The sequence below is a fragment of the Nannobrachium achirus genome (assembly GCF_963921795.1).
Source record: "Nannobrachium achirus genome assembly, chromosome: 18".
In the NCBI taxonomy this organism is placed as follows: Eukaryota; Metazoa; Chordata; class Actinopteri; order Myctophiformes; family Myctophidae; genus Nannobrachium; species Nannobrachium achirus.
The window spans coordinates 49,891,517-49,915,840 of NC_137825.1; the positions used below are offsets into that span (position 1 = coordinate 49,891,517).

Below are 24,324 nucleotides of genomic sequence, written 5' to 3' on the forward strand. Positions count from 1 at the left end.
TTTAGTTCCTTGCTTGTGCGTTTTTCCACAAACGTAAACAGTTTAGTAAAGCTAGTATCTACTTTGCTAAATATCTTGGATTGTATTCAGAAGCGTTGTTTGGTGAGTCTGAGTAGCTATTTTGTTTGGCAACGGCCAAAGAGATCCGCGTGGTTTGATTTGTTTGATGTTGTCCCTCTGGCGTCTGGCATTGTGTTTTAAAATGAACATTTTGGTCATGGCCTTAGACTCTAGTACATGTATTTTCTACCAAATTTTACTTCTAATGTATAACTAAAATTGATGAAATACATCTACGTCTTGATCTAAGGCTAGACATGGGTGGTACAGGGGCATGGCCGACTTGGTTGTTAGTATACTAATGTGTGTGTTTGTTACCTATTCACTCCCTATTATTGTTTCAGGTGATGGTGGAGAATTCTCCCTCTCCTCTACCCGAGAGGGCAATCTATGGCTTTGTTCTGTATCTTGGTTCCCAGTTTGGTTTCTGTAAGTCTGTCATCATTTCTTACATTGCTATAAAAGGGACTGACACATATATTGCTATAATCCATCTCAGTCTTCAGTGTTAAGTTACAATAAATACAATTTTAACTTGTCACTCCTCCTCTGCAGTTGTGTATTGTCTGTGGGCATACATTCCAGATGAGTGGCTTCATTCAGTAGGGCTTACATACTGGCCTCAAAAGTAAGTATTGAAAATATGTAAATTCACTTTTTTTATTATCCGATAAAATATTTGATGCATTCCGATACCACCTAATTTATCACATGATATTTCATTTACAATATTTTGATGTTGCATGTTTTATACTCAAGCTGTGCTATTTACATATACACATATACTTATATGTATATTCATTTATTTATTTACTTACATTCACATACTTTTACTAACTTGTAGCTGCACATTAACAATTATTAATGGGATCTTTATTTATTCTTAGATCAGTGGTTCTCAAACCTTTTAATTTTAAGGACCCCCATAACTCTGAGTGTACTGGTTCCATTTCTCTCAGTGTTACAGACCTGTAAGGCTCCATTTGGAACCCCCTCAAGGAACCCAGATGGTCCCTGACTGTACTCTACTTTGTGAACCACTCAGCTGCACTAGATTAGTTTTAATTACACACAATTACAATTAAAACTTGATGATGATGTGCATGTTGTGTAGATACTGGGCCCTTGCAGCGCCAATCTACTTGCTGGTTGCACTAACCGTCGCTGTGGTGCTGCTGTTTGGAATCAACATGTGCAATACAGCTCCACTCGACTCAGTGGACATCCTCACAGGTTAGGATCTAGATCTACTTCATTTTCTAGGAAATGATACCGCTATGTTTGGTGTTTAGTGCTTTAGCTTCTGGAATGTCAGTCTTAGTCAAGTTGTGATTGATTGAATATTTTATTAGACAGAAATGCAAATCAGCACGAGTACAGTAGAGTCAAAAAGGATGACACATATGGGGTCCTATGTATTCAATTCATCAACATCAACAAGTAAAAAAAATAACACCAAAAGATTCATCTCACGAAACATGCCAAACATTTTGAGCACGTACCAGGAAGGAGGCAGACATCCGACAATCGATATGCATTAAATTAACACTAATACATTATGAAGGGAACAAGCTGACATCCAGAACATTTTCTTGTTTGTAATTCATTATAACTGGGAAGGCACCCCTTCATTGGTCTTATACAATTATCTGGTGTGTTTGAAGCACCAGAATCTCTTTGAAACCTACACAGAAATGTGAATAGGAATCAGAATGAGCATTATTCCATCATTTGTATCTTTCAGGAAGGGGGAGTATGAATCGAGATAGAAGGAATTGCAGGCAAACAAAACAAGATAGAAACAGAAACAGTCAAGCAATAAAATGTTCTCAGTAGAGTGAAGTGCTATACAGGTATACATATTATGGCATATATCAGGGGTAGGCAATCTTAGGCACAGGTGGCAACATTGGCACAGGGGAGGGTGATCACTGGCACACAGGCAGAAGTGTGAGAAAGAGGATTTATATTTCAAAACCAAACATTGTTTTAAACGTGGTCAATTAAATCGCTCAAGTCAACTAATTACATCCTGCACATCCTACATTCATTAACATTCTGAACTTGACTGGGGAGGTAGTCGGGGAGATAGGTGGGTTATTGCTCTGAGTCTAATGATCGCTATAACGATGTCCTGACAATCAAAATATCTCCGAATTTTGATGGGGTGTCATTAAAATATATATGTTGACATGGCACACTGACTATCTAGAACAGACCTGGGCATTGTGTAGCAGATGACAAAATAAACACATTTTCACATTTTACCTCATGTATGGACTAAAGCTGCATTGCTTTTATTTTTACGTTTTTTTATTCACATACATATGGACACAATGCGTACATCAGGACGTGTGCGTGATCATTGGATCCTTTGTCTCAAAATAACAAGCAGGTGGTCAGACTGGTCACAAGTCAAGACGACCTGCCTCAAAAATTGGCTAAAGTGGCTAAAAAAAGAAAAGTCGATGCCGAATGCCGGGTATTTATTCACTGAAGTCGGAGGTAAAGCCGTGTGTTTAGTTTGCGAGGTGCACTGCCTTTTGGCCCGGCCCTCCACAATATTTTCTGTTGTTCATGTGGCACCATGGAAAAAATTATTGCCCACCCCTGATCTAGAAACTAAAAACATGGCACTTGTTTTCAAAAAGGTTGCTGACCCCTGGCATATTGTCAGGTATGTATATGAGGTAATAAAAAAAAAAGAAAACAGCACCAGATTGTGTTCAGGGTTTTCTTGCGTTTTTCATCTTTCCCCGCCCCCTAAACACTTGCATTTGTATGTCTCTTCATTGTCACAGATAGCTATGCCAAAGCACAGAGGATGGACGACTGCCAGAAAGGGGGGATACCAAGGCTAAAGGATGTTGACATCAGTGAAGTCAACCAAATGTTTTATTTGTCTCCAAAATCGTAACCACAACCAATGTATGGGTCAGCCAATATTGAGATATCATAGGGGTGGCAATATTTAAAAGTACAATATCACGATATTTTTCCAAGCTGTATCACGGTACATGATCTTACCACGGTTCCTTTTCATGTTGGTTTTTATGGTTATTTTTCAAGTTACTTAACAGTACAACCACCTACAAAGTAACAAAAACTAAAATAAAAGGGAGTAACAGACCATTTAGACCAGTGGTCCTCAAAGCGGGTCCAGGGACTCTCTGGGTTCCTTTTGGGAGGTCTAAATTGACCCTTACAAGTATGTAACTCTGACAGTATACAAATGAAACCCTTATGGGTCCATTTGGTTCCATTTGGTTTCATTTGTAAACTGTCAGAGTTAAGGGGAGACCATGCCATTGTAAAGTTTGAGAACTGCTGATTTAGACCAAAATGCAGGTTTAAATTAATTCTGCAATGAATCTCTGGATTAGCCTTATTCACCCACTCAGCATCCCCCGGGTGCTGAAGTCACATTTTGAAGGGGAAAAATCCTACTATAGCCTATAGAGTTAACACAGAAATCGCAAATTTAATGCAATTTCCGAATAGTAAAGTATAAAATACAGCTAGCATGATCAAGAACACAAGATAGTAAAAGGCACAAAGCATTATAATTTACTTTACCGTTCAAAATAATGATTTGTTGGCTTTAAGTCCAGCTATTTCTGTTATAGTTTCCCCTTCTAAATTGATGTCAGCACCCGGGGGATGCTGAGAAATTTGCTGAGTGGGCGGGCCATGAATAAGGCTTATTAACAATTCAACAGATTTTTTTTACTAGGCTCTCCCTCATTTGTATCACGATATTATACGATATCTCTGAAAAGGCACATCGTGGAGACATTGTATCGTCTCAAACATATTTATCACCATATCGCCCACCCCCAAGATATCACAGATGGTGTTGGGTGATAGGAACGCTTTTTTTTCTTCATCTCTTTCTTTACAAAACAATGCAGAAAAGGGTTTGTGGTTTAGAACTCGTTCTACTTGTTTTATTTATTTCTTACATTCACCATGAAGTTTACAGTTTCTGTGCACTGATGTCCTTTTGGACAATAAAGTTTGTTCTTGTAAAGTATGTTTGCCTCATTACATGATAATATCTTTATCACAAGTGCTTGATAACCACATTTAATGGATCTTTGCAAAATAAATAAAAAATCATTACTTATAGATTATTTCTAGCTGAAAGAGTTGAATGACATTTTGTCGTATCCAAACAATGTATGTCAATATTAATTAATTAGTCCTATCACGTGTAAATATAAATATACATTTTATTTATTTATTCTTTCTATTCCTATGCCAGAATCACTTGTTTTGTTGAATGATGGACCTAGCTGTCTGTCATATTCATTTTGATATTGGGGGGGGGGGGGGAATCATCTTATTCATATAAGCACAGAACCAAACATAATAGTCTATAGTATACACACAGACACTGCATAATATGCATTCATTGGATGCACAGTGCACACTCAGTCAGGACCCTACATTTGTTCAGTTAAACTTAAAGTCTGAATTATTTATAGGATTGTAGCCTCAGTCCATCTAATGGCAACTTTTGACCTTGGATTTTCTTTCATTTTAAAACATAAAAAGAAACATCTACTTTATGTAGCACATTTAATCCTTGCATGTACCTTTTGTAAAACTATTACAATCAAAACGTTTATCACAGGCGATAAGAGTGCATCCATCCGTACGACGGTGTCACGTAGAGGTGGGTCGTTCGCGAACGAATCAAGTATTTTGAACGGCTCTTTGAAATGAACAATAGGATTCGGTTCACAGTAGGGAGCCGTTCCTTTCTAATGAACAGTGGTAGGAAAAGTACTCAATTTCTTTACAATACAAACCCCAAAATCAATCCTCCAGTTCTAGGCAACACAGAAGGGGGGGAACTTTTTTTCTATTTCCACACAACTCCTCTAAGGTATATTAATGACATATTTCAATATTGAAAATGGGTGGTCTTCCCCTAGAAGTTTGGAATGTTAATGTATTTGAGTAAAAGTTAAAAAGTATTGGTATCAAAATGTACTTAAAGTACCAATAGAACGTAGGCCTACTCATTATGCAGAATGTCCTGTTTCACAGGTTTTCCAATTAGTCAAATGTAGAAAAATCATTTGAAAATAGCAGATCTACAAGCTCACAATGCGTCGCAAGACTCACAAACCAAGTAGATCGGCTATTTTCAAATGGCAGGTTTGTATATTTCCGAAAATAAATGTAGCCTATATAGGGTTGAAGTTATTTGTAAGTTAACTATAATCAAAATCTACAAAGTAACTAGTAAAATGAGCCAGTCTTTTGAACGGCTCTTTGAAAGGAACGGATCCCAGAGATCCGGTGGCTCACTTCAAAGATCCATAAATCCCATCTCTACACGTGACACCAAAGAACTGATCTACAAGCCACTGCACAGCGAGGCGTTGTGCACATAGAGCTATAATAATAAGGTTGTGCAGCTTCAAGCTTGTAGATCAGTTCTTCGGTGGCAATCACTTCCGTTGCACACATGTGTACTACTTCCTCCTCTTTCCCCTGGAGCCTGGACTTTACGATCAGCAGCAAAACAAAACAAAACAAAACAAAACAAATGGCGTTCAACCCCACCGTCTGGCTGATGGTTCAGAATGAGCTGCTGGAGGGTGATGTGGATGCCGGGGACTCGTCGCCGGAGGCCAGCTTCGATGACTTCGACGACGAGGCTCTGTTCCAGACGTTCCACCTCAACAGAGCCTGCATCGCGTTCATCGCAGACAACATCCACCGCCGCATGGAGCGGGCGATCCAAACGGCCAAGCCCGGCGTGTCCGTGGACGCCATGGTCATGATAACCCTCAACTATTACGCACACGGCCTCTTGTCGCTTGCCATCCAAGAGAAGACCGGCATGAAACAGGTACAGTACTGCAGCATCTTGCAATAGGGCTAGCCTGGCGTCATGTTATTATCAGCAACCGTCATGTTTCAGGGCTAGCATGGACATGGTGTAGATCAGTGGTTCTCAAGCTGTGGGTCGAGACCCCCAGGGGGGTCCCCAAATTATTTTGGGGAGTCCCCAGATGATTAACTTAATGTGCAACATTGTTTCTCTCTCAACAGTAAAAAAATAAATAAATAATCAACATAATGTTGAAGTGTATACAGAGTATCTGCACATTTCTAAAGTGTCAATTTAAGGACTTTTAAGACCTTTTTAATACCTCTAAAATGACAAATTAAACTTTGGCCAAATTGTCAAATATTAGAGGCAGGAATTGTGGAAATAGCCGATGTGAGCATGTAGATCTGCTATTTTCACAATAGAATCGTGTTAAACTAAATGTAATGCCACAACTCCCCCAATTCCAAGTAGTGCTCGTCAGGGTGGGGGGTCCCCAGTTATGATTATTTTAGGGGTCACGGCCTGAAAAGGTTGAGAACCACTGGTGTACAACATGATACACTACACCTCCAAGATACCCATGTACCTGACAAACTACTGCTCAAAGAATTGAGGGGAACAAAATGTTCACTTAATTTATTTGAGTATAGCGGGTCCACCTTATGTTCCCCAGGTTCTATGTTCCCCACAGGTTAAAATGCACCAGGTTAGCATTCACCAGCGTTAGTTTTACTGAGGTTAGGGTTAGGTATAGAGTGGTTCCGAAAGGAGCTAAGTTTTACTGAGGTTAGGGTTAAGGTTAGGTTTAGGTGGTAAATGGGGAACATGGAACCTGGGGAACATAGGTACGGTCCCGAGTATAGTATATTGTAGTAGTGCTCAAAGAATTAAGGGCTCCACTAATCATGTTCAACCTAGATTTAACACTATAAAAGGCTCTAATTCGTTCTCCAGCTATACCACCAACATGTAGAATGCCCTTCCGCAAGCCTTAAAGGAGTGCAAATTCCTAACCTCCTTCAAAATTAGTATGAAAAGTCACCTTCAGGCGGCTACTACTCGAGACTTGAAAATAGACTAAGCCCCCATGCCCTTTCTACTTTTATAATTGATGGTATCCTATGTAAAGTACCATCTGTCTTTCAATGTTATGAGATACATAAAGTGGTCCCTGTGTAAATAAGCCGTAAAGCTTACTAGGATCTCCTTTTAGTTGACCTTGTACCAGAGACTTTTCTATTGCAAACTGCTAATAAACTCTCCAATCAATCAATCAGGTCGATTGCGCCGACGTCATCCGCATCGTGTCCAAAGTCATCTCGGGCCTGGCCGACCACTTCATCTCGTTCCCTTTTGGCGGCGACGACCGAGCCAACGCCGCGGCCCAGACCGAGAGGATGTGCGGCATACCGAGGGTGCTGGGCGTCCTGGCCTGCGCGCAGTTCAAGGTCAAGACCCGCACGGCGGACGCGGCAGCGCTGCAGGCAAGGTTCCCACGGTCAAGAAATTCCTGGAAATGTTTTGAAATTAGAAAAATATTTTTCCGGTACTGGAAAAGTTTTGGAAATGATCAAGGGTCCTGGAAGGTCCTGGAAAAAAATAGATATGCATTGTCTTTGGTTATTGATTTTGTTAATACCTCTGAAATGACAAATTAAACATGGGCCAAATTGTCAAATATTAGAGGCAGAAATTGTGAAAATAGCAGAACACCTCGCGTTGCAAGGCGTTGTGAGCATGTAGATCGTCTATTTTCACAATAGAAACGTGTTATACAAAATTCGTCAACTCTAAGTGCTCGTCAGGGTGCCGGGGTCCCCAGTTAAAATATGATTATTTCGAGGGTCACAGCCTGAAAAGGTTGAGGACCACTGCCATACACTACCTGTCTTTGGGCATTGCGCGTAGGAGTAAGCGACTTGTTATTGAGCTGAATTATTGTTATATAGTCCTGGAAATTGGGTTAAATATTCTGGAAAAGTTTTGGAAATTAACTGGTAAAAATGTGTGGGAACCCTGTGCAGGCTTTCCAGAACAACTGGGGCCACTCGACGGTCGCCGTGCAGATGATCTGCGACTGCGACGGGAACCTGCTGAGCGTGGAGGAGAACTGCCGCGCGGGGAGCACACCGCCACAAGACATCTGGGACGCATCCCTCAGGAAGATGGAGCTGGAGGGGGATGTGCACGGAGAATACCGGGTTATTGGTAAATGAACACGTGCAAATCAGTGTTGTTTTTGACAGCAAATTTTGAGTTTTAGTCAGTCTTTTGAATAAAATTGAATTTTGTTTTAGTCATAATTTAGTCACCTGAAAATTATTAGTTTTAGTCTAATTTTAGTCGACTAAATATCATAAGATTTTAGTCGACTGAAATGTATTTTGGCAGGCCTTGATGGCATCGTAATGACTGATTTTACACTTGGTTTGCGTGCTGAAAATAGCCGATCTACAAGCTCACAGCCTGTGAGCTTATAGATCGGCTATTTTCAGCACGCAACACCTGAGAGCAACCAAACATAAAATGACTTTCTTCTCCACTAGTCCCTCCCTAACGTTTTAGTCTAGTTTTTATTTTGTTGACGAAATTGACAATATATTTAGTCTTAGTTTTAGTCATCACAGCTTAGTTTTTATTTCGTTTTTATTTCGTTTTCGTCATTGAAAAAAACAGTCGACAAACATTTTTCGTCATAGTTTTAGTCGACGAAATCAACACTGGTGCAAATGCATTGATTGATTGAATGCTTTTATTAGAAGTTTGCATCGGGAAAGGCACAGCACAGTTCAGATACAAGGTCTAACCCGTGAAGGCACAATGGGTTGTTTTACATTGGGGTCCTGTTGTACTCATTTCATTGATACATTAAATGACAGACATTATATACAATACTTTTCAAAACATAACAGTCAAAAATCTAAAATAAAAATATATGTACAGTTAACAGGTCAGGGATGGATACCCAACCCAAAGTTTTAACAGTTTTGATGTCTTCTACAAAATTGTCTTGATTAAACAAAAAATGATGAGTAGGAACGTTGGAATGTTTCTGTTTGTCCTGCTATCACTTTGTCACCCCTCACTTTCTTAATTGGCCGCTCAAAGCCACCCAAACATTTCAATTTGCTCATTGGACAGAATAACTAAGCTCGATGATTTAGGATGGAGGCTGTATCGTCTCAAAATACAAAAAACAACAACATGCATGCTTAGTAAAGTGACAAGTGTCACTGTGATAGTAAAATGTGTCATATCATGTATTGCAGGGGTTACCAAACGTTTTTGTCTCGGGGCACCCCATAAATATGTTTTTTAATCCTAGGCACCCCTAGCATATCGTCGTTGTCAGGTGGAAACCTTGTGACCTTGTCACAACGAGGCGTTGTGTGCTTGTAGATCGGCTGTTTTCACTAGTTTTGTGCGACAGTCTTGGATGATTGCTTTACCAAAAGACGTTCATATTTTCTGCCCGACAGTGACAATAATTGAATGATTATGTTGCGAGGAAAACATTGAGATAATAGCAATTTTGGTTTAAACTGACAGAAAATAACTTTGTACTTCAAGTTTAAAATGATACTAAATATTTTTTCAAGTGTCCAAATAAATTCCAAATATTATCAAATGATCTCGCGGCACCCCTGGACTGCCGTCACGGCACCCCAGGGTGCCCCGTCACCCACTTTGAAAACCCCCGATGTATTGCACAACAAATAACTAGATACATGCATTTGTATTGCTTCATTATGTCAAGTGGCAACTTAAGTGCAAACAATATTTCACATTATCCATGGCACTGTGAACTGTCTAGTTTCAATAATCCTGCTTTCCACTGAGTATTAACTCCTGTTCCTCTTTCTCTTTTAAAGCTGGGAAGGACTATGCCCCAAGCAAAAACGTCCTGCCTCCTGTTCTACAACCCTTAAATGAAACGGACAAGTCCTTCAACGTTGCTCACGCCAAGATTCACAATGTCATGCAGAAGACTCTGTATTCCATGAAGAGGCGTTTCGGGTGCCTTTTGAAACTGGGCTTTGCCAAAGAAAGTGCTTTGGACAAAAAGTTTCTAATCATCAAGGCATGCTGTGTCCTGCACAACATCGCTAAGAAGTTCTCTGTTCCCGTACCGCCTTTGGACCGATGACACTTGAGGCTGTGTCTCAAAAATGGTCACATTGAATTGGATTTGGGGCAATGACTGGGTTATTGAATGAATGAATGAACATTGGGGAGTCTGGACACTGAGTCCATGTCAGTGATGTGCAACAGGATTCCAAGGCTGCACATGATGACGTAACATCAGCAACACAGCCGAATAGCTCACTAAGTACTAGTGTTAGTTTTGAAAAGGACTGTATGAAGTATTTTAATATATGTATATACAATACACATTCCTTTACTTGTAGTCGGTGAGGATAGTGTTTTTCTTTTTCACGTGCATTATGGGACATGTCTAGGGAGCTGAACTTCCGGTGCCTTGGTTTGTTATTGGGAAATTCGATGAGTATTTGACTCTTCAGGCGGTTCACCTATTAAACTCAGGGCTTTAAGGACAACTTTAGTTTTTTTTACAAAAAGGGTTCATATTTTAGATTGTAATCAAAGAATATAAAAGAAGAGTGTTAAAATGATTTCATTTACTTCTTTCCATTGTTTTAGAGATTCTTATTTCAGTGGTTGGGGGCATGCGTACAAGTGGCTAAATATGTCATTTTACACAGAATAAGCCCATTCCCAAGATACAACGCAACCTTTCATGGTTGGATGTGACCCTTGTACGCATGCCCCACATTTTAGCAAGGTAAACGTGATAAAACAATAGAATGAAGCAAATGAAAACATTTTAACACTCACTTTTCCTTTTTCCTAATTACAATCTAAAATATGAACCCTTGTTGTAAAAAAACAAAGTTGTCCTTTAAGACACAAACAGTCTTTGCACCCACTAAGGTTGTTTCAAACTAAGTGGCCATCACGGAGGCTTTGGAAGTCTTCAAGTTCTTTGATCATGCATCAGAGATACAGAGGAAATTGGGCAGGCTTCTCACCTTGTAGGTTTTTACGGTGTGGCTCTACAGAACGCCGTCTATAAGACGGTCTGTGTGTGTGTGTCTGTAAACTAACTAGCCTTGGGATCGAACCATGGTGTGTACAGAGCTAATCTCACAAACTGCAGGACAGATCAGAGCCAAACTTGCTATAAACACTGCCAAGAGGACACAAAAATATTAAACTGAAATGTGTCAATACACGGAATGTTTCATCTACTTTGCATGTTTTGCATTATTATTTTTTTCTTTCTTTTTTCATACAATTATTTATTCTCGTTTCATTGTAAATAAAGGAAAAGGCAATAGTCTAAAGGGAGCCTAAAGTGCTGTGATTTCCCTGAGTATACACATACATTCTGTAAAGCTAAACCCTCTTACAAAATATTATATATTTATAAATCAAATTATATTAGAATGATACTTATAAAAATAGTTACAATAGTTTATACAGATGTTAATTACATGATAGTTAAATTGGTACCATTTCTGAATGCAGAGCTGATATTACTTAACGATCAAACATTGCTCCTGGTCGATTGACGAAACTCTTTCAGCGCTGTTGCATTTTCGTATATCAGATCACCTGTGTTCTCATATAGGTTGTCTTCATCAGGTCTTGAGTTGGACTCCAGGAAATTCAAGATGCATTGGTGCAGGAATGTATACTGAGACTGAAAGTAAGAATAGACCTGAGTTACTGGAATATCCTTGTATAAGCTTCACCTGGGCATCAAGTTTACACTACATAACAGCTGCAGCTGGGCTAAAGTGGCTTTGCCTGAAGCACACATCGCCTTTTGGAACTGAGACATTCATGTTAACCTAGGGCTGGGCAACTAACCGAAGATATATCAAAAACTGATTGAGAACCAACTTAAATAACTTAAATCTTGCTCGTAGATGGATTGATGAATTAAAAGGCAGGTTTACGACTTATATATCAATGAATTGACAAAAATAAATTGCAACCCATTTTCGACTAAATCAATTATTCTGATAAACCACAAAAAAGTTAAAATAGCTGATCTACAAGCTCGCATAAATTGTTATCGAGGGAAAGGTTTTAAATAATAATGATTCTGATATTAAGTCATGTCGCACAGCCCTATGTGAACCCCAGCGTCCCTATGTTGTTGCTTCTTTTTCCCAGGGACAATGCACTATGCACTTCAATCAACATTTGAGTTTTCACATCAATGTAAATGAGCCAGAGTAAGCAAATTCTCTTAAAATTGGTGATTTATAACTATCAAGACAAAATGGACCTATCAATCCAATTCTGGGGGGAGAATATTTGGCAAAAAGGTTGTTTAACTAAAGGTCTTAGTGGTTAAAGTCTTACCTCTGTCTGCACCATGAGTGGCCGACTCAGTCTCATCTTGTGAACAAAGGCAGCTACTCCCACTTTCCCCTCCTTCTCTAGCTGCTGGAGGAGCACATCCAGGGCAATAATGGTACCCGTCCTCCCCACCCCAGCACTGGCAGAGAGACAGAAAGATTTGTATTATTTGTTTATCCAGAGCTTGGCTCAGTTTACCAGGGTGGACTTCTTCCACTCGAGATCATGACAAAAGATTATTTACTACATGTTGGGGTAGGCCAGACTGATTTCCAAAATGAATGACATATTTAGCTTATGAGAACGCAAAATGACACATTGGTACCGTTTTTCACGTTTGCATTTCCAGCATTTATAATGATCTCTTGTCCTGTCTTTAAACTCTTTAAACATTGTATTGCAATGTTATTATATTCCTTGTCCTGGGTTGCTGGTCTTCTGGGAAAATGATAACCTGACTCCGGCAGATTGGGGCGGTATTGAATTCACTTGTTCACAATACAGTATGTGAACCTAAGACGGAAATAGCAAGACTCGCTATCTCCGGTTTACTTCCCTTATCTGTGTGAAGTGGGCAGATGCCCAAACATTTTTGTATCAGGGCACCCCATTAATATATATATATTTTTTCATCCTAAGCACCCCTACATTATATCGTCGTTGTCGGGTGGAAACCTTGTATGTCCAAAACCTTCTCTTTTTGTGTTATTATTTTAAAAACGATTTAAAATAGTGAAAATAGCCGATCTACTTGTAGATCGGCTATTTTCACTACTTGTGTGACACTTTTGTAGGATGAAGTAGGGCTTTTATTTTACCAAAAAAACATACACATTTGAAACTTGGAGATAGAAGGTTTTCGCCTGACGGCGACGATATTCCTAATTTTCACTCCCAGCACCTTATATTTATAGCATATTTTAGCGATTATGTTGTGAGGAAAACATTGAGATAATAGCCATGAAAATAACTTTATACGTCAAGTTTAAAATTATACTAAATATTATTTGAAGTGTCCAAATAAATTCCAAATATTATCAAATTATCTCGCGGCACCCCTGGACTGCCATTCACGGCACCCCATAGAGGCAGAGGCAGAAATTGTGAAAATAGCCAATCTACATGCTCACAACGCCGCGCATCGCGAGGCGTTGTGAGCATGTAGATCTGCTATTTTCACAATAGAACGTTATTTTTTTCTTTTCTTTTTTACTTCGACTTTCGACTTTCTCTGGTGGGAGTCGACTTGCGTAATGAAGTTGATGGAGTCGACTTGTCGACTTTTTCGTTAATGCCCTACTTAGGAGACCATTTGTAGGATTTGTGTGCCATGTCGTCTCTATAGTGGCTCCAATTGAGAACATGTATCTTCCTTAAAACCCATTTAGGCCTGAACGCAAATCTGTGTCGCTTTAGATTTGAACCACTTTAACCATTATTTTATGCTTTAACTATTGAAAAATAGTAGATATACAAGCTTGTAGATCTGCTATTTTTGAAGATTTTTTTTTTTTTTTACATTTGTACAAGTCTTTGAATATTTGGACCCGATTCTATTAAATGTCTTCTAAATCCTTCTATGTTTTTTTGAAAAACCTATGTTTCTATATCAATGGTTCTCAACCTTTTTCATGTGAAAGACCCCCAAAACGATATTATGTATTTGGCCAACAACCCCCATCTCAAAATATTGAGTTCCAGGGAACCCCCAGAAGCTAAATTTGAGTTGTCTGAAATGTCCGCTTAAAAATTACTTATATTCAAAGATTTCCACACATTCTCAAGACTTTTCAAAAATAGAAGATCTACAAGCTCGCAGCGCGACACTCGGTGCCACGCTGTGAGCTTGTAGATCTGCTATTTTTCAATAGTCAAAGCATTAATTAATTCTAGGCCTAAAATCATTTTTGTGTGAACTCAATACCACCCCAACTGGCGGAGTCAGGTTAAAATGATGTCTATGCCCTCAACAGGAATCAATGTTGTCTTACCTGCAGTGAACCACGGTTGGTGCCCTGGTCCCCTCGTTCTCTATGTGCTGCCTGACCAGCCCCCTGAACTGGATCAGAGCCTCTGTTCCCTCTGGGACTCCGTGGTCCGGCCAGGCTGTGAAGTGGAAGTGTTTCACTGTGCGTTCCTCTGAGGTTTCCATCTGTGAGGAAGAATACCACACACACATACACGTTCACACAAGTTCCTGTTTTTCAAAATGCTACCACGGCAATAATGGCAGTATCAGGTACCGGCGGCGTAAAGTGTCGAAAGTCAAACAAATCCATAACTTTTTGACTCTAAATTAGGGCATTCACCAACTATTCGAATATAAAAGTCACTACTCACTATTCGACGTTGTTCACCAAAATCGAATATTCGCTTTATTTTATTTTATTATTATTATTATTTTTTTTTTTTTAAATATATATATATATTATATAGTTTATAAAGCTTGGCTAGAAAGGAATTCATAAGAATGAGTTGTCAATGCCCCTGGTGGATTAATTTGTTAATGCTCTATACCAGGCGTTCTCAAATCTTTTTAGGCTGTGACCCCCAAAATAAACATATTTGAACTGGGGACCCTGACAAGCACTTGGAATTGTAGGTATTACATTTAATGTGACTCGGTTCCGCAGATAACTATTGTGAAAATAGCAGATCTACATGCTCCGTTGTGAGCCTGTAGATCGTCTATTTTCACAATGTTCGCCTCTTGCTTACTTAATATTTGACAGTTTGAAGTCAAATAATTCGAATACTAAAAATCACTATTCGTGAATGCCCTACTCTGAATAAATATCTTCCCTTTCTTTTTATTTAATTTTCTTTTTTTTTTCTTCTTTTTGAATGCTGTTTTCCCTTTTGTTATTGATGATATCCTATGTAAAGCGCATTGTGTTCTATCCGTCTGTCTTTCATATGAGATACATAAAGTGGTTCCTGTGAAAGCCAAAAAGCTTACTAGGATCTCCTTTTAGTTGACCTTGCACCAGTGATTTGTACTGTCATGAAACTGTATTTTCTCCTATGCAACCTTCTAATAAATTCTTCAATCTATCAAAAAAAAAGAAAACATGGAGATGTGTAATAATAGCATCATTTTCTTTATGTCACAATCTGCTCAATAGTAAGGGTGCTCCGATCGATCGTTGGCCGATTTAAATCGTCTGATTTTAGCTCCTAATGACTTGACCGACCATTGCCAAATTCACAGATATGGAAAACCGATCTTTTATAAAAAGGCTAATTCTGTCTCAGGTGGTCTAGGTTAAGATTTTTTTGTTTATACTGTATTTTTCTTTAGTTACAGCATTTAAACCTCTCTTCATTCAACACTTTGTCTAATATTGAAAGCATGAAGCTGATACTACTGTACTGAATAATATTTGGAGCTCCCTCCTTTTCAAGAGGTGAGTGAGGTAAGGTTAATGATTGTTTAATAAAGGGCAAACTAAGTTTCAGATTAGTGTCATAAATATGGTATGGGTAAGACCATTCAAACGAGACAGATACTGTAGTAGCAAAGGTAAAATATTTTCCTTTGAAAATAGATCGGTATCTGTATCGGCAGATCATGAAAAAATAATCTGTGATCGGGATCGGCCCCCCAAAATACTTGATCGGAGCAACCCTACTCAATAGTTTTTGAGATACATTACATTGTCTCTTACATGTTTCACTCCAAATTCTCTGAGTGTCCAGTTGGATTCCCTGTGCTCAGACTTGCTGGTGACCAAGAAGTCTCCGTATCGGCAAGGTTTGGAATCCAGCGGCCAGTACTGGTCACACTTGACCTGGGAGGAGGAAATGTTGAGAGCAGAAGTAGAACCTTTATTGCCCACTGTGGCTTCACTGTGGTAGGATTCAAAAAGCACAATGCACAATATTGAATATGAATATACTATAATAATTCTGACTGTTGTTCAGCACTGTTCATTTCTGGTGTGTGAACAAACAGAAAACTGGGGTTTTCATCAGCTTTTAAGGCAAGTCACCAGTTATGTTTAGTATGAATTTAGTATTTTGAATGATGATAAGTAATATCTTTCCGTAAGTTGTTTTTGATGCTATTAGGAATATAACTATTCTATATATATATAGAATATAACTATAATATAACTCCTTGGGTCCAACAGCACCAGAGTCTACATTTCTCAATGGAAGAGAAGGAAAATGACCTCCAACCACTGCAGATGTGTTATATATGTAAAAGAATCTACCTTATATTTGCTAAAATAACTTATTTGTTCAAATAAGTTCCGGATTGCAGCTTTTAAGTTAACTTAGCACTGAATTTAATGTAGGCCTATTTTAAAATGTGTCTTTCCAAACATGTAAAAAAAATAGTTAAGCCATTAACATCAAATAAATGTCAGAGTCTCTGATAATGAAGGTATTTGATGCCTGTATAGTATTACCCATTAACAAGAACAATAATCAGTTGCAATGATTATTTGAAAAATATAAAACATTCTTGAGACTTCTTTTTCTCCTCCTTCTAATTTCTTGATATAAATGTGACATCAATAAAACTCACCCGTCCGCCCTCAGTGCAGTTGGTTACCATGACCACTCCCTTTACCCTCTGCTCCCAGATCATCCTCCAGAAGTCAGAGACTGTGGCCGGCAGAGGACCCTGAGCAGCAATGTACTGTCTGATGTTGCCATAACCCTAAGAACAAAAAACATCATAAGTATTATGTACATGTTATTGAAGTCGGGCAGAAGTCCAGAACATTTCAGAAAATTAAAAAAGAATACAAACGGCTCCAATGGAAATAGTTATTATTCAGTCACATGCTTTTTATTATAAAGCCCACTTTTATGTTCCGAAAACAGTGAAAACTGCATATGTATAGGCTCCCAACGCAGTGCCTTGTAGGGTTATTTTTCCTTGTCTTGTGTGACAAGTGTAGAATAAGAAATTCATTTATGAAGAAAAAAAAACATAAAAAAGATGAAAGACCAAGGACTAAGGATCCCAGACAGCAATTACTTTTTTGGTGTGTTCTTTTTAGACTAAAGTGTTTTGACTTTACATTCTTATCTAATAAAATATTCAATTAATCAATCAAATATGGAGATACAATTAAGGTTTCTTCCCGACAGTGAGGATAATGTGAGCATTTTGCCCCAAGCTGCCCAGGAAACTTCACTTTTAGAGAGCTTAAGGTTAAGCTAACAGATGTCAAGTTGCACCTACTGGCATATAACAAGCATTGATGTAGTCAGAGTTCTCATCATGTAGCTTCACCCGAGACCAGTCATCTGGAACGAGAAACCAATAGTCATGGTTTAATCACAGCATTGCATTGTGGGACAAATGAAGAACCACAACCAGGCTATCAAAGTAGGCTGTGTGCAGTCAAATAGCATACTCCACCTGCTTGGTTACATAGCTAGTCACTTTTAAAACCATACAAAAACACTACAAGCCTTCGTATAGGCCTACTAGCTGCTCGTACTGTAGAATGAAGCAGCAAGCTATCCTGTGAGCGACTTACATGGCAGCACATTGGTGAAGCGATTCTTTGGCTTGTTCTCTGGGAACTCTGCTGTTTTGTGTGTCTGCTCCGTTCCCACTGGATAGAAGCTCTGCATGAAAAAGAAAATAAGAATGAAAATAAACCAAATGGTTTAGCAGGTGAATTTACAATCAGAGATGGGCAAAAATACATAAAACGTTTTTGGGGAAAGAAATCAAAATACTTGGTCAGTAACTGGTAAAATACTGTAAGTATTTCACATAGTATTTTTCATTTGTATTTCAAATATTTCTTTAATGTATTTTAGCCCATCTCTTTCTACAATCAACATGCAAAAGACAGATAAACGGTATATCCCAACAGCAATATGTAGGTACATACAGTATATAATGTACATATGGAAGAAATCAGCTGTATTATATGACAGTGTCCAGTACCTCGTACTCCTCGATGAACGCTCTGTCATCATCCCTACTCATTTCATAGAAGTAATCCGGAAACTTCCCCACAGGAATATCACTGGAAAAACAATTGACCGATTTCTTTTAGTGAATTTGTATTCCGGACTTACAAAGGCTTTTCTCTGCTTTGGTGTTTTCCATCACATTGCAATTGTTGTTCCTCAAGCATACATAATATACATACTTGTATTTGACACTAGATAGTTTGGAACTGCCCACGTATGAGTCCTTCCTGCCAGGGGGAAGGAAACAATAAAGGAGACATGTATTTAGGAGTCACCTATTCTCTCAGGGTATATTTGAGATGCTTTTAAAAATTATTATCGATGAAGAACTGCTATTAACCTGAAAAGGACTGGTTTCCGGTACCAAATGAAGACAGCTAAACAAACCAGGAGACAGAAGAGCAGAACGGCACTCACAGCTCCTGCTATGACCCCTACAAGAAATGAAACTTGGTTTAAGAGAGGTGTTGAGAGTGACATAAAACACTAAGTTGAACACTGAAATTGAGGGTGTGATTTTGGTCTAAACAGAAAGTATATGTAATGTAATAAGTCCGTCACGCACCTCCTTGATAAGTGGAGCAAGTAGTCTCAGCGGGTTTACCCCTATAGAGCCCTTGCTCTGTGAAGGACTTCACTGCGAACACTGCAGACACTTTGTAGGTCTTGGCAGGTTGTAGCCCAGGAATTGTTGCTGTCAACTCGCCGTTCTGTCCCACAGTGACACTGTTTTCCAATTGTGTCATATTCACCTCCACTTGGGTAAACACCCCGTCCGGCACATCCCAGCTCAGATGAATAGCGTAAGCAGCAGCCCCTTGGACACAGTGTACTTGTATGTCTGGGGGAACTGAAAAAAAACAAGACGACTGTCCTTAAGTAGTAACTTCTAAAACAGTGATTCTCTATATATTCTCTATGAATTATATAATCGAATACAATGTTTTGCATAGTGCTGTGTATATTTGTCTGTCATCTATAAATTGAGTACAAAAGGACCCCGATGTAAACAAGCCATAGTGCTTTCTTGGGTTTAAATCCTTGTATCTGAATTGTACTGTCTTGTGCTTATCAATCAATCAATCAATCAATCAATCAGACTCACCTAGGGTTATGTTGCGTTCACACTGTAGAAGAGGTTCTGAAAGCCCCTCCTTTGTGTACCAGACAGACACCTCATAGGTAGAGCCAGAGTACAGGTCAGTAAAGGTCAGTAAAGACCCAGCTTCTGGACTGTGATGCATTCTTGATCCATTAGTGGCGTTTCCATATGAGAATACACCATCGATCCTCGCTCGGATTGACGAGTTGTCATAACTCCAACCCCATCCGGAACAGTCTATGACTATGACAATGAAAACATTTGTACATGTAATAAGACTTGAAACTAATGACCATCTGTGAACATGAGACATTCAGAGTAATCCTTTCACGCTTAAACAAAACATCAATATCATATATTACATGAAAAGAATGAATGGCACTGTACCTGTGACTGAGGCATCTCTAAAGCCACTGCTATAGACCTTGTGGAACACTGTGTAGAGAGTGTAAGGATATTCTGTTCCAGGCTCAAGAGGCATGACTGTGTACGTCACATTTGAGGATTGATCAGTTATGTTTATTCTGCGCCCGTCAATCTCTAGTATGTAAGTGGTATTTTCATGGACTTCACTCCACTGCAGGGTCACACTGGTCAAAAAGCGTCTTGTGGAGACAACACGAAGCACATTTGAGGGAGCTGGTAGGAGAAGAAGGAAAGTCTGCACTCATTACTTGAACACAACTAATCACAAGCTTGCAATTAAATTCCATAATGTATATTCCCGCGGAACCCAGTTTGAAAGGGGACCCCCAGAAGAGAAGCTATGTCAACATTGTTTTAAAATAGCAGATCTACAAGCCCCTGGAACAACCCCCTTTATTTGTTTAAAGATATTGAAAGATCTTATGGATATCCCTGCCACAAAATGTCTTCAAATAGGGGTGCAAGGCCAAAAACATATCACTTTGGGTTCCTTGACAATAAAACGTTTGAGAACCACTGACATAAGATACAATGTGAAAACATTCCAAGCATCTTACCTGTGACTGCTGAGATGTTTTTCCCAGTGCTTCTGACATTGTAAACTTCAGTGTAGAGAGTGAATTCATATTGATTCGCAGCATCTAGAGATGTCACATTGTATGTAACTAGTTTACTTTCATCTTCTGCAGTGATGTTTGTCTCATTTCCATTGAAGACAAGTACATAGTCGCTGATGTTGTCCACTTTGCTCCACTGTAGAGTGATACTGGTCTCATTTTGCCCAGCTGCTTCGAAATCATCTACCATACGTGGAGCTAGAGGTAAAAAGGGAAAATAGGAAAACGGTAGAATGCATTATTGTTGTGCCTGACCATTAGTCTGATGTTTGTATTAACACATTCATTATGTTTTATTTTAAAGTTAATGTGATATAATATTCCTACCATAATAAACATACTCATTATTGCTCACATCTCTGAAGTAGCCTACATTTCACATCACGTCTAAGTAATGACCTAATAAAGCAAGTAATACTTGATGAATGGACAGGTTCAGCATACTTTAAGTGAATTTTGAAATGGTGTACTGTACAGTATTTCATCACATGAAAGTCTGTTCATTAAAGTGAGTCATGAGGCAGACACTAAATGTTTCATTACAAAGCCAATTCATACAATAAAATAATAAAGTGTTTATGTATATATTGATCTAATTACTGTCAGAATATAGAGCTTTAACTTCTACTTTCATCAGTTTTAACCATACAATATCACTTACAGCACCTTTAAAGCAAAAAGGTAAGTCTTCCTAATATTGACTGTGATACTAGAAATCACAAAATAAGATGTCTTACCAGTAGCTGCAGTGATGATTGCTCCACTGCTGGTGACGTTTTTAATCCATGTTTCAAACACAGTCAAGAGAGTGAAGTTATACTGAGTCCCACTCATGGTGAGTGGTGAGACAATGTGATTCACACTTTCTTTTCCGTCTGGTACTGTTACAGGTGTCTCATTTCCATTGAACTTAAGTAGATATTTACTGATGTTGTTCACTTTGCTCCACTGCAGTGTTATGCTGGTCTCGTTTTGATCAACTGCTTTGAAATCCTCTGCATTTTTAGGAGCTGGATGGAAAGAGATGTTAGTTAGTCAATAGTATAATAGCCTACAAATACTTATTTGACATAATAAGCAGCATAATACAAATACAGCATGATGAAACCATTAGGTTCGTCATAAGTCATGTCACAATTCATAAAAAGTCTGCTGTCAAGGATTAGATCACCCATAAGTACGTACACTAAAATCTAAGAAAGTATGGAAACATTTACCAGAAAACCAACCACTGGATATTGCTTTGGGTTCCTTGACAAGAAAATGTTTGAGAACTGCTGACAAAAGTTATATGAAAACATGCCAAACATCTTACCTGTGACTGCTGAGATGGTGTTCCCACTGCTTCTGACATTGTTCGCCACAGTGTAGAGAGTGAATTTATATTGATTCGCAGCATCTAGAGACGGTACATCGTATTTAACTACTTCTGCAGTGATGTTTGTCTCACTTCCATTGAAGACAAGTACATAGTGGCTGATGTTGTCCACTTTGCTCCACTGTAGAGTGATACTGGTCTCATTTTGGTCAACTGCGTTGAAACCCTCTACCATGCGTGGAGCTAGAGGTAAAAAGGGAAAATAGGAAAAAGGTAGAATATGTATTATATTGTTGCGCATGTCCATTAGTCTGATGTTTGTATTAACAAATTCATGGATGGACATGTTCAGCATACTTTGTGTGAAATTGGAAGTGGTGTACAGTATTTCAACACATGAAAATCTGTTCGTAAGTCAGTCAGAGGCTCACACTAAATGAAAGATTCATTAAATAAAATGTCTATGTATATATTGATCTACTGTCAGAAGGGTTATAGCACCTTTAAAGCAAAAACAATAAGTCTTCCTAATATTCGCTTTGTTACTAGAAATAAAAGAATAAGATGTCTTACCAGTGGCTTCAGTGATGTTTGCTCCGTTGCTAGTGACGTTCCATGTTTCAAACACAGTCAAGAGAGAGAAGTTATACTGAGTCCCACTCATGAGTGGTGAGACAGTGTGATTCACACTTTCTCTTCCGTCTGGTACGGTTACGGGTGTCTCAATTTCATTGAACTTAAGTAGATATTTACTGATGTTGTTCACTTTGCTCCACTGCAGTGTTATGCTGGTGTCGTTTTGATCAACTGCCTTGAAATCTTCTGCATTTTTAGGAGCTGGGATGGAAAGAGATGTTAGTCAGTCTAATAAGATCAGACAAGATTATCTTATTTCTATTATAAGCAGCATAATACAAAGCATAATACATGTACTCAGTGGTGGAAAAGGTACTCAGAATCTGTCCCATGTTCACTTACCTGTAGCAGCTTGAAAGGTATATCCAGTGCTGTTGACACCTCCAAACACAGTGAAGAGGGTGAAGCGGTATGCAGTCCCACTAGTGAGATTTGTGACCACGTACTCGACTGATGTTTGTCCCTCTATGCCAGTGATGTCCTGCGTCTTATTCATACCGCCGTCATCGTATTGTATCTGGTATGTTGTAATGTTATCCACCATACTCCATTCCAGAGATATGCTGCTCTCAGTTTGCCCTGACACCGTCACATTACCTACAGGAGCTGATAAAGTTCAAAGCAAAACAAAAAAAGAAAGACATGCAGTTGTAATTACGGGCAGGAATTAGAAATATCTGTCTGAAATGACTGTGTTTGTGTGAATGTCTTCAATGTTGTAACATTGTACTCTGTGTCATTAATGATAATTGTGTTAGTCTCAGAATCAGAAATTCTTATCTAACCACGCATTTAGTGAATGTCTGTCCGTCCGGTAACCGCCCTCTATCTGCATGCTGACATCACTGATCCTTAAAAGTGTCGTCACCATGGTAACAGCCGCATGCTAAAACATTGCCCAACTGACATCACTGACTGACATCACTACAGTGCCCAAATTTGGAGATGACATCACAGACTGGCCTGGACACGGAACACCATATATGGGCATAAAAGAGAGCCAGACAGACAGACAGACGGATACAACGGGTATTGCACAACTGGACATCAATGGTGACCATTCTGCCCAACGGGCACCGGTCTGGGTTCTCCAACATTACTTCTGAGACTCCTACATTCAATCCCTCATATAGGCTACTGTGCACACCCCCGGGCACAGGACTAGTATTATATTAACTCATTCTGTGCCAATGACGGTTTTGTTTTTTTTTTTTAGGCCTGGGTGCCAATGACGGTTTTGACGGTTTTTGTGTTTTTTGTATAGAAAAAAAAATACTTTTTTTTTTTTCTTTTCAAAAAAATTCAAAAAAAAAATCTAAAAATCGTGGCACATCTACCTTGGAGCCATTTTGGCATTTGGCACAGAAAGAGTTGATGCAAATTAATAAAAAGCAGTTAAATAAATAAATAAATGTATCTCATTCGTAAAGGCCCTTATCAGAAACAGACAATACATTATCACTCACTCCCCACACTGACACACAGACACATCATGGTTGCTCACCAGGTTCTGCTATTGCGGTTGTCTCTGGCACAGATGATGTGGGTGATACTTGTGCTGTCCTCACATTTTCTACAGGAGTTGATAAAGCAAAACACAAAACAAAAAAATCACACTTGTGTGAACTGAGCGGTGGTGTGTGTGTGTGTGTGTGTGTGTGTGTGTGTGTGTGTGTGTGTGTGTGTGTGTGTGTGTGTGTGTGTGTGTGTGTGTGTGTGCCCCCTGTGTGTGTGTGTGTGTGTGTGTGTGTGTGTGTGTGTGTGTGTGTGTGTGTGTGTGTGCCCCCTGTGTGTGAGTGTGCCTGGCCTATGCCTGGCCTATCCTGAACAACAGCGCCCCTCCCTTAACATGTGTGGTCAGAAAAGGTTACTGCAGGCTACATACCCGGAGACAGACAGACAAACAGACAAACAGACAGACAGACCCACACACACGGCCACGTATAGGAGCGTTGTGACCACCGCTCAAAAA

The 24,324-nt window shown here is 39.1% G+C and overlaps 3 protein-coding genes across 3 annotated transcripts; 2 read left to right on the forward strand and 1 right to left on the reverse strand.

Annotated features, from left to right (window-relative positions):
• Window positions 1–3,382, forward strand: pigp (phosphatidylinositol glycan anchor biosynthesis, class P). The gene is made up of 5 exons (XM_080748082.1): window positions 1–102; window positions 405–489; window positions 616–688; window positions 1,175–1,293; window positions 2,862–3,382. Exons 2-5 carry the CDS (start codon window positions 408–410, stop codon window positions 2,975–2,977), a joined length of 390 nt encoding a protein of 129 aa, XP_080604208.1. The 5' UTR covers window positions 1–102; window positions 405–407; the 3' UTR covers window positions 2,978–3,382.
• A 2,224-nt stretch (window positions 3,383–5,606) lies between these two features.
• On the forward strand, window positions 5,607–11,125 carry LOC308303302 (putative nuclease HARBI1). Its single transcript, XM_080747643.1, has 3 exons — window positions 5,607–5,926; window positions 7,936–8,119; window positions 9,784–11,125. Exons 1-3 carry the CDS (start codon window positions 5,621–5,623, stop codon window positions 10,056–10,058), a joined length of 765 nt encoding a protein of 254 aa, XP_080603769.1. The 5' UTR covers window positions 5,607–5,620; the 3' UTR covers window positions 10,059–11,125.
• Window positions 11,126–11,480: 355 nt separating this feature from the next.
• On the reverse strand, window positions 11,481–22,848 carry LOC308303168 (receptor-type tyrosine-protein phosphatase H-like; the record flags this gene model as incomplete). The annotated part of the gene is made up of 17 exons (XM_080747492.1): window positions 11,481–11,636; window positions 12,308–12,443; window positions 14,296–14,456; window positions 15,973–16,095; window positions 16,839–16,973; window positions 17,505–17,569; window positions 17,806–17,896; window positions 18,225–18,306; window positions 18,433–18,480; window positions 18,594–18,687; window positions 18,819–19,103; window positions 19,743–19,994; window positions 20,456–20,596; window positions 21,136–21,408; window positions 21,714–21,959; window positions 22,290–22,553; window positions 22,695–22,848. The coding sequence occupies 17 exons, from the start codon at window positions 22,846–22,848 to the stop codon at window positions 11,481–11,483; spliced, it is 2,706 nt and encodes a 901-aa protein (XP_080603618.1).
• Between the last annotated feature and the right edge of the window lie 1,476 nt (window positions 22,849–24,324).

Coding starts and splice junctions, on each gene's coding strand:
- LOC308303302 (XM_080747643.1), top strand. CDS start 5,621: ATGGCGTTCAACCCCACCGTCTGGCTGATGGTTCAGAATGAGCTGCTG. Junction 5,927..7,935: donor AGAAGACCGGCATGAAACAG/GTACAGTACTGC, acceptor AACCCTGTGCAG/GCTTTCCAGAACAACTGGGG. Junction 8,120..9,783: donor CGGAGAATACCGGGTTATTG/GTAAATGAACAC, acceptor TCTCTTTTAAAG/CTGGGAAGGACTATGCCCCA.
- pigp (XM_080748082.1), top strand. CDS start 408: ATGGTGGAGAATTCTCCCTCTCCTCTACCCGAGAGGGCAATCTATGGC. Junction 490..615: donor TGGTTCCCAGTTTGGTTTCT/GTAAGTCTGTCA, acceptor CCTCCTCTGCAG/TTGTGTATTGTCTGTGGGCA. Junction 1,294..2,861: donor CTCAGTGGACATCCTCACAG/GTTAGGATCTAG, acceptor TCATTGTCACAG/ATAGCTATGCCAAAGCACAG.